At 42.4% G+C, this 10934-nt stretch overlaps 1 protein-coding gene across 1 annotated transcript; it reads left to right on the top strand.

Moving 5' to 3' along the window:
• Window positions 1-4387: 4387 nt before the first annotated feature.
• On the top strand, window positions 4388-10781 carry LOC120956292 (lipase 3-like). The gene is made up of 5 exons (XM_040377674.2): window positions 4388-5413; window positions 5474-5856; window positions 8948-9429; window positions 9495-9640; window positions 9713-10781. The coding sequence occupies exons 1-5, from the start codon at window positions 5228-5230 to the stop codon at window positions 9863-9865; spliced, it is 1350 nt and encodes a 449-aa protein (XP_040233608.2). The 5' UTR covers window positions 4388-5227; the 3' UTR covers window positions 9866-10781.
• The last annotated feature ends 153 nt before the right edge of the window (window positions 10782-10934 follow it).

The raw sequence follows: 10934 nt of genomic DNA, 5'->3' as shown, positions 1-10934 counted from the left end.
TTCTTTGTCTCGTCTCAATGTCCTGCGTCCTAATAGTTGTTGTGTACGCAGCCAGTTTGGTGTAACCGCGACTTGATGCTGTCCTGCAACTGACAGCATCCGAGATTGTGCAAAGCCGTTAAGGGCTTGGGGAGCGATCGGGCTACCGAGAACGGCACTCGATCATAAGCTATTACCCGACATACACACACACACAACAGTCTCGTTCACGTTTATCTTATTGTATTAGAATATAAATGTTTAATACCAAAGATGTGTTACTATACCCTACCTTAGTTGGTATCGTCCCTATATTTTCAAAATTTTTGAAACACTCATTTGGTTGCAACTTTTCTTAAAAGACAAATAATTTGTTATCGCCAAGCAAAGCATCAAGTAAGATTTAACATTTAAAACGAAACCGACCTGACAAACTTCAAAGTTATTATAAGGTGTCTGGTACTTCTTAAAAATCTTTTTTTAATAAATTTGATGTTTAACAAATACAAGCTTAGGAGGAACGAAATTTTAATACAACATTTGGATGATTAATTCAGTAAGTTCGTCCAAAAAGGGAAGTTCTTGGAAATGTTCTAATGATAAAGAGTGTATGATTAAACCATGGTAAGATTTACTACAGTTAAATTACATTACTGCTTTGCATACCTCAGCAATTTAACAAATCCAAAAAGCTTTTAAAAACTTTCTAAACAATGTTTCCCAATTTAGATGGTACCAATTTAGATGAAAAGTAAAATTGATTACCCAAACAATCGGTAACTGTTTCAACTTCTTCGCAACCCCGGAACAGAAGCGGTTGGCTGTACAACCAAAAAAAGAGCTCGTAAACGGTTCAATCAACCTAATGAATGCCTGGCCTCTGCATGGATGTTTTTTTTCTCTATCTCTCCAATCCTATTCTATCGCTTTGCGCCGCCTTCTTTGTGTGGTGGTGGTGGTGAGATAGCCCCGACTCCGGCAAACCCCGAGGCAAAATGGTCACGCAGTGCTATCCAACAAGCTTGCTGCCCTTCTTTTTACAACTCGCTTGCGTTCTGTGCGCCTTTGATTTCGATGGTGGCGCTTTTGGCGATTGGGATTGAGCTGTGGCTGTGTGTTTTTGCATTCTTATTTGGATTTGGGATGGATTCGCACTGCCGCTTGTTCGTGTTCGTGAACTGCAACAGCAACACAGCCAATCAATCAATCAGTGTTCCTTTCATCGCATTTCCCTGGGATAAGCAAAAACAAAGTTAACACATAAAAAAAACAGAGACGCACATCCACCACTTTCCTTTGGTCGCTTTGTTCTACGGTGTACGAATTGAGTGCGATTGATTTTTTTTCTGTGTTGGGGGAGAGCCGTTTTTTTGCTATCTTTTCCTGTTGCACATAGTGCACACCCCTACGAGGGGTTTTCAGCGCTCCGAGCAATTCCAAAGTTTCTTTATGGCACTGTTTTTTTGTGTGTTTTGTAGCTGTTTGTTTGAAAGTCTTCCATTTTTTCCCATCTCTCTCTCTCTCTCTCTACTGAACTGAACTTTTATCTGCCGGGGGATCGTTCGAGTGATCATTCCTTCCAACTCCCATCAATCAAGGTCCGCGCTTTGGGAGAAGCACTCTGGACCTGTGCCAGCAGCAAGCTGGTATGCTGATCAGCCGAGATGCCTTAACGAAGCGGATGCAACTTTTGCCCGCACGGATGCACACAAAACTGCAAGGATGCAGAAAATTGTTACCCTCTTTTCCTTCCTCCCCAGGGACTCCCAGGGATGGGTCAGCGTGCAGTGAAGCCCGACACACACACACTCATACAAATAAACCATCTGCCACAAAACTACAAAGGTCGTAGAAAACTCGGTGCTCACCTTTACCGGTCAACTTTTTAGATCGTCAACTTTGCGAGAGTTCGTCGTGCTTATTTCCCTCTGGGGAATCACCTGCTTGGATGGGGAATCATGACGACAAGGTACCAGGCGGGTTGAAGCGTACTAACTCACACACAAACACAAGCACACGGTGCGAGAAATGTTGCACAAAGAAGTGGAGTAAAAGTTTTGTAATTAAATTTAATCACGTTCGTGCGATTCGGGGTCAACTCTTTGTTTGGCTCCTGTGGCTCTGCTCTTGAGGTGGTGCAAATTTATTACAATTTTCAGGCTACTTGGTGTAGCTTCACCTGGGCTGGAAACTATTTTGCGTCGGTATCGGTGGCAGATTAATTGTTATTCGGTGTTGATGTCGGGGTTCCGATAGTGGTTTGAGCAATTTGTTGTAAATGGATTATCAGGACGATTATGTCAATCAGCTAATTTCGTTTTAATTTTGTTAATTGATTGAAAAATATGCAATTGTATTTGATTACGAATAAAGCTTAAGTGTATGAAGCCATCCAAACATACAAAGAACACGGAAATATTATATTGTATATGTTATTATATTGCTAAAGCATTTATAACACTGAAATCTTTACTGAAATTTAAAGTGCATCGGAGTGCATTTAAATTCCAAGTACCGAGTGTAAGTTTTTACAATGAAAGAAGATGTGTTGAAAGTTTATCGTTACTTGAATTGAATGGTACATATAACATTTAAATACAAACCCAAACTCAGTAAACAGTTGCAAAAAAGCGACATGTTTTAAATAAAATAGCATCATAATAGCAAACAATCACTACATACTACGACATTCAACATTCATTTAAAAATAGCACAGGTATATGACCATTTTTAGCCCACAAGAACGATCACAAGAACGATTAGTGTCTTACGAAATTATTCAATACTTATAGTATTCAGTGTTTGAGTGATCCTCTTTAGTCTACATGGGACCAAACGCTCAACCTTAAAGTTACAGATAACAGTCAATGGGAAATAACTTACCAAGATACTTCTTATTGGCTTATTGTAGGTATTCTTGATGTGTTAAAGGATCTTTATTTAAAATGTTTTTTGGTTCTTTAGAATCTTCCAATAATTTGCTTCTGCATGGATACCATGAACTTCCATCAAAATACATTGGCTTTTGGCATACGCTTTCTTCATCTTGTATTTGGCGCGTAAACGTCCTACGGGGACTTGCCGTCCTCTATACAGGAGTTCGAGACTTAATCAATTACCACGCAGCTGGATAGTCAGTCCTTGCTACGGGGGTACAGTCCATTCTAGGCTTGAACGCATGTCAATAATGAAACAACATTCCCCGTAAAAATGCACACATTTCAAGGTAAAGTTTGAAATGTTGTGCGGAAAAGAATCCCAGAGGACGACACTAATAATGTTGCCTAATGAGATAAACAAGTGTTCAATACACAGGTGGCGACATCTGACGTAAAAACGCTACGTACACTACTAACTATTGACACTAGCGCCATCTACCGGTATAATACAGAGTTTACCTTGCCAATCCCGCCTCGTAAAAAAGGGTTTTCGGTCACCGTATATACTCTTTCGGGTGACGTAAACCCTCTATTGAGGATTGTTAGGTATGTTCAAGCCTTGTACTCTGACCTCTCTTCAACTGTCGAATCAAATTCGCGCCTTGTGAAGAATGAATCGGGCATAGTAAACAACGGAAGCAACAAAAAAGGAATTTTACTATTCCACTTACTAATATAGTTCCTAAGTTAAGATTGACCAGCCGAGCGGTTATAACTGTGTGCTTAAATGCCTAAAAAATCAAATTAATCGAAAACAAAATTCATTCTTTGTTGCAGAACAAAAACACACTTCTTTAATATCACAGTGCAACACACAAAAAAAAACTCTTTTATCTCAACCATTGGAACCAATTTCATCGTCTAAAGCATATGCACATTGTGCCTGGGAAATCATACTTTCATGCTCCGCTCGGCTCTAGAGCTAGTAAAACAATTCTCTCCTTCCTTCACAACGATACCAACAAAAGCAAAACAAAAAAACGCACACGAAAACGATTGCACTTGCAAAACTTCCCATCCTGAAAAGCTGCAACCAGCGTACACACACACAATCAGAAACTGAAAAAAAACTCCAACACTTCAAACTACTCGGTTCGAGCGGCAAAACGCAACTGCGACCTGCAACCATGTGGTCCCGGTGAGGGAAATGGGTTTAAAAAAGTTGGTGTGCAGCAATGTAGCAACTTTACTACTTTTTGTTGGTAGTTTTTGTGTGTGTGTTTTCACTTGCACTGACGATGATGATGGTTCGAAATTAATGTTTCACCATGAAGCGGAAGTAGGAAACTTCCTCGGACCTTCCATTCCCAACACATCCTGGAGGATTGGAAGTGCTTGTAAACTTTTTGCCAAACATTACATCAAACATGACGTGGGACGTTTCCAGAAGGAGGGATTGGTGTTTTGGGGAGGTCAACAAGTAGAAGGGAGTTGGGCGAAACTTGCAGCAAATCTGCGGTGTTCTAGTGGCAACAAGGCATCCACTAAAAAGCTGCAAGTGATAGCGATTCTTCACTGACTTTTGTTCAAAACAACAACACACGTGCTTCCGATAGATGTACCCGTGGGACGGCTGGTAGTAGCCAACAGACAAAGGGAAATCGGCATTAAAAGAAGAAATAAATGTAAATAATCCTTTGCAGTGCAGTAAAAACTAGGCTTTTGTAGCTTACAACTGGATTAAGCCACTGGTTAAGAGGGATGTTTTATATTCAGCATCCCTTTGAGAGTCTGTCCGCTGGAAATTAAATATTAAAATCAGTAACACGGCCCAAAACCACAGCGACTCATCCCCCTCCCAAAAGCCAACCCAACGACGATTACTTATTCAGTGACCGTTTAACCCCAACACCACAACAAAAACAACAAGAACAACAGCAGCAACAGCCAAGCAAGTCACCACCGACGACCGACACGACAAGTAAATCCATACATTATAATAGTCCCCAAGGTCCAATTTTAACTAAACAGTTGTACTCACCCCGATGGCGGAGTGCTCCGGGAAGAGAGATTCACCAGCTGGGCCCTCATCAGCAGCAGCAGCAGCAGCAGCAACGACACAACGGAAATGCTAATTAAGCTGCTCACTGTTTTGGAACTAAAAAACAGATAACACACCGTCTGGTTTCAGTTGGATCAGTAAGTTCTGGAACCACAGATTGGAAGCATTCTTTCAAGCAAATAATACATCAAGCAAAGTCATATTCCTCAATCCCTTCTGCGGTGCTTGTGAGAGAGGTTGATGACTCTGTCTGGCCTACTGGGGGGTGTGATTGTTTAGTGTGTTGTGATTTGTGTGTGGGGATAGCATGCCCAGCGTCAAGATGCTAGCAACGGTTGTTAGGTGGTTGCTTTTGATGCCCTTACTAGTCCAACAGTGTGTCTCTTCCAACTCCTTCAATGGGACGCACAACAAGGTGGAGCTGGATGCAACAACCACGACGCCGGCCACCGTTTGGAGAAGACCACCGATCGAGTACGAGCGGGATCTAGTGGTAAGTGTGGCTTTACATCTTCTTATACTCTAACCCTAAACCGCACTCTCCCGCCCCAAGATCGAACTCATCGAAGGAGCTGAATATCCGATCGAGAAGCACGTCCTCACCACCACCGATGGCTACATCCTGAAGCTACATCGCATTCCCGACCCAATGCAGTACCCAGCGAGCGGGGAGCAGAGCACCGACCCAAACCTGGCGGACGACCCCGATGGTTTGCTGCGCTTCGGTCCGGCAAAGACCTTCCGCGGCACGGTACTGCTCATGCCTGGGCTTTTCTCCACGGCGGCCGACTTTGTCGTTACTGGGCCGGAAAATGGGCTGGCGTTTGTGCTGGCCGATGCTGGCTACGATGTGTGGCTGGCGAATGTGCGCGGTTCCCGGTTTTCGCGCAAAAACATCAAGCTCAGCGTAGCCGATAGTGAGTTATGGGATTTCAGGTGAGTTTTTAACGTAATGTGGTGCTGGTGGGATAAAAACATAAATCATTCAGATGAGGGGGTGGGGGGGGGAGGTAATCGTTAAAGCGATTTGAAAGCAGCGGGAAGTTAACTGTGCGGAAAATGTGGTGTCGACACTGATATTGACCGGAAGCAACCGAAACACCCGTTCGGGTGGAGTCGGTGGACACAACAAATCATCGTGTTTAATTGCTTTCTTTCCAAGCAATTGGCCACGCAAATGGGACGCAGGTTTTCGATTGCTGTCGATACGGTGGTGTTTATCAAGATTGTTTAGATTGTCGTTGGACGTGTTCTCGAACATGGGTGTGTAAATAAGTGTGGTGTGGTTGCAATAATTTATGGAGGTTTGTGGGGTAGTTTTTCACAACAAAAGGTGGTTTAGATGGCCTACCGTGAGCAACGGTAGGTATGGTTTATTCATTCTTATTGGAAACATTTAATCTTTTAGAGCGGATCCAGGCACCAAGGTTTGTCGTAGATCAAAGCGAACATAACAGATATAAATTTTTTTTAAATGTATTTTTATTATCTTGTTGTTTTAGTTGTTTTCTAAGGATTTTTTGACGATTTTCAAAAATGTTCGCCTCATTGAGCGTTTTCTCAAAAATGTATGTAATTTGTTATTGAAAAAATGCTAACACAAATCCAATAAATAATGGGAACTCCTTCATTCGAATTCAAAATCATGTGCGAAACAAGGAATAGATTTGGTGGGCAAATCCAATACAATTTGGGAAAGCAATAAAGTAACTATGGAATTACAGGCTACAGGTAAAGGCTGAAATTGTTGAGGTAAAATACACTTTTTTTAATATTTTGTAGATCTGCATTAAGGTTGGATCAAACGTAGCTCCAATACTGCTTTAGTGCCCAAACTATCCTTAATTTTGAAACGATCTTGGCTTTCACATCCTTTGACAGATTGGAAAAAAATAGGTCTTACTATTTTAATAAACGTACTTCTTTAGTTCAACAATTAAGCTGTCGAAATTGAAAAATAGAAATTAGAACAATATTTTACAATTAATTGAATCTTGTTAGCAAGAAGGGATTAAGCGAAAAAGCGAACCCACCCACTCACAAGTAAATTTGCTTCGCAATCTTTCTCCGTTTTACGAATTCTACAACTAAAACTTCTCGCTCGACACTCCAGAAATGAATACATTCGTGTGAACGCTTAGAGCCTCCACTCGTGTCATTCCGTTACTGCTTGTTTAGGGAAGATGAATACTAAGAACACATCAAATTATTCAGCGTTACAAGGGTTTTTCAAAGGGTTTTCATAGTTTTGAGACACTTCTAAGGTTTACTTCTTCTTACACTTTCTTGCCTCTGAGCTTTAAGTAATAGGAATTTTACTCTTTAGCACCATTTTTGACAATCACATTAGATATTCCTATTGTATTTGTTCAAAAACGGTGTTAAAGAGTCAATTTCCCGGAAGAAAGAGTGAAGCAAGAGTCCCAATATTATGAGAACCCCTGAAAACCCCTGTATAGTGTCTGATACATTATTTATTTCATATTTTTTAGAAGCTAATACATGCATTAATGTTCTACTATTGACTCATTTTTCTAGTCATTTTTTTTCGCAGTTGTCGAACTTACCGGGTCACTGTTACAATTTCTTTACTGTTAAAACGTGCATACTGCAATTTCCATAATCCTCGACAGTCATGAAGGTGTCTAGAATTTCGATGCAAATTAGCACATTTTATGAGTGGTTTAATGAAATAGACACATTCAGTTTTAAAAACTTTCGTTGTTCATTTCCATTGTATCGTTTCGGACATTATTAGGCCGTCTTTCTGAACTTACATATTTCCTTTTGCTTAGGAGATAATTTATTAAATCAGAAATTGAATTCTTCAAGCCCTTTCTTAAATTTTCTGGAAAAAATATGAAAAAGTGCACTAATGATTAGGTTGAAAACTTAAATTCCTCCTATTTCTTAAGTAATTCCATGGTTTAACCGATCTTAGGTATGAAAATCGATAGTTAGCTAGAAAGTAGCACAGTTGATCATGGTTCGGATTTTTGTAAAAAAAAGTAAAAAAATTGAGGTAAGGGACTCTGCATGAAACATAACCAGTGATGCTGACTATGCGCTATTTACGGGACCTTCCGCAAGTATTCTGTGGCTAGTTTGATTCAGAAATCCAAAACTGCAAATAACTTTCTTTCATTTGCAAAGCGACAACTTAACATTTCTATCGGTGTAACAAATCCCAACCAAACTGTTTCTAAAGCGCCCTCCCCAAAACCTGCCTTGAATTAATATGGCCCATAATTTACAAGCCCAAATTTCGCATTTCATTCCAAAACCGAGCTATGAATATATCATTACGATAACTACAATAAGCTCCTACTAATCCCAGGGAAAGCATTAAACATTTCTACCGCCTTCAGATGACTGTTTACGATAGCCATTCGATAAAATTCAGACGGCCACACCATAATCGCCATCCCGAAACACACCAAGCACAGCGCGCTTGGGAGTGTAATGTAATGTAGCTCGGAATTAAAAACGGAGTCCAATGCGGGGAGGGAATACATTCAGACACAAACACGCTTGTGCCAAAACACATTTCCCCCCGCACACGATAAAGCAGCACTTCGTTTAAATTGGCGCCAGACAGGCGACACCGACGCGATAAAGATGTCGCCCTCCCGTCGACTCTAAAAACGACGCAACACACAAAACGACCCGTCTGCTGCCCCAAAAACCTGAAAAGCAGAGGCGGAGGATTATTGGTGGACATTTTTGCAACGTGTCGGCGGGGGCCATATTTCATACGCACTGCTAGATAAATAGCGTTTTATATCCGCCACTAAGGATGGGATTTGGTTTCCTTTTTTTCCTGGTTTGGGCTACTATAATTTATTATGAAGAAATTCTACAATTCTGTGGAATTATCGGTGAAGAGATTTAAAAGGTGATTAAGAACTCGGACATCTAAATCACGTTCGGGGTTTGAAACATCAATTTTGGAATGATAGAAAGAAGTTAGTGGAGAGTGTTTTAAAATACTGCCTTTGCCTCTCTCTCAATCTCACCCCCTACGAAGCTTCCACGAGATCGGCACGATCGATCTGCCCGCCATCATCGACTACATCCTGCGGGAAACGAACGCACCGAAGCTCTACTACGTCGGCCACAACCAGGGCATGACGAATCTGTTCGCGTTGCTCTCCGCCAAACCGCGCTACAACCGCAAGATCCATCACGCCATCGGTCTGGCCACGTTCGGTTACCTTGGCACCACGGACAACCGCGTCGTACGGCGGGCGGCCGAGCTGACGGACAAGCTGTACTCCACCCTGAAGGCGCTCAACATCCACGAGCTAAAGCCGACGCCCGACATTGTGCGGCTGATGAGCGGGATCGTGTGCTCGAGCGACATGAACGAGCTGTGCGTGGAAATGTTGCGCGGTTTCTTCGGCTCGACGGTGGACCGATCGCGCAATCTGTTGCCGACCATGGTGGACGATCTGCTGACGAGTGTGTCAACGCGTCAGCTTATCCACATCGGGCAGCTTATGCAAACGAGTAAAGCGGGAAGTGTTGTGGGGTAGTAGAGAGCTCACATTAATGTCTTTTCTTCTATTTTTTAGAGAAATTCCAACAGTTTGACTATCGCAACTATATGCTCAACACGCAAAAGTACGGCCAAGCGAAGCCACCGGAGTACAATCTGTCGCGTGTGTTGCTTCCCGTTTCGCTGTTTCACGGCACGAAGGATTTCATCACCTCCGCAAAGGTTTGCCGTTAAATGGGGGGGGGGGGGAAAGCAGCTTCATTGCCATTCTAATTTTCCGTTTCCCTCCAACAGGATGCGCTGCGGTTGAAGGACGAGCTGCGAAATGTGAAAAACTTTCTCGAAATACCCGACCTCAACCACGTCGGTTTTGTGTACTCGGACCGTCTTTACGCGCGCGTCAACAGGAAGATCATAGAAATCTTTAATCAACACCCGACAGCTTAAGGAGCAAACGCACCAGATAAACCAAAGCTTTTTCGTCATCGTTTTGCACCAACACACGTGCTTGTGTTACAGTTAATATAATTCTTTATTGTGGCTTTTACAACTCTCCCCTTTTGTTCTCTTTCTCTCCCTCTCAATCTCTTCCTCTCTCTTTCTAAAATAAGCGCAAAACGGGGCAAAAACGGATTTGTAAGGCAACACACAATCGAGCGCCGCTCGGGGTATCGCTTTAACTGAAATAATTATAATTAACGATCCTAACGATCCACACGCTCTCGTGCTTTGTTTATGTTTGAGCGATCGTGCGGGGGAGCGGGAGAGTGGGCACAATAAAGAAAGAAAGAAAAAAACCCTCGGAAAAGGGGGGAAGATAAAGAAAGATTAAACCGTCTCACTAAAAAAACTAATGCATTCGAAGGTTTGCCACTCAGGTCGGCGAAGAGATGCCCGCGCGCATTACGCAAACACGATGCCAAACGCACGCGCATCTGCGCCTATCTGCCTGCCTACTGCGATTACTGCGTGCAATAAATTAAAAAGGCATCTGCGCGCGCTCTCCCTCTCTCTCTCTCTCTCTCTCTCTCTCTCTCTCTCTCTCTCTCTCTTCTGTGGCGCTCATCTTCTTTAAGGTATCGCGTTTCGATATATTGGGCGAACGTTAAGGTCAATACTAACTGCTACAATAAATTGCGGTATTAAATTAATTAAATTAAATCCAAAACTAACAGAACGAACGAACAAACGGAAGGAAGAGACGCGCTTGCGCAGGGGCACAGACGAACTCAGAGCTGCTCCTCTCTTTCCGCACAAACACACACACACGCAAAGCTGCTGCTGTTACGCACGTTTGATCTTGCCCTTTGTGTCATTCGGGTCGGGTCGGTGTAGGGGGTGGGTGGGGCTCATAACGAGAGGGGTCAAACGGGATGAAAAAAAGAAAATACAAAAACAACAACAAAAAACCAACCCCCCACCCCTCCGCCGTATGTAAAGCTAATCCTGCTCGTTTTCTTCTTTTTTTAAAGTGTTTAGCTTCTTTCCTTTCTTTTGCAATTGTAGTTGTGTGTGT

The sequence above is a fragment of the Anopheles coluzzii genome, chromosome 3 (assembly GCF_943734685.1).
Source record: "Anopheles coluzzii chromosome 3, AcolN3, whole genome shotgun sequence".
Classification (NCBI taxonomy): domain Eukaryota; kingdom Metazoa; phylum Arthropoda; class Insecta; order Diptera; family Culicidae; genus Anopheles; species Anopheles coluzzii.
Note: the sequence above shows the minus strand (reverse complement) of the source record. Positions and strands in the feature narration are given on the sequence as shown.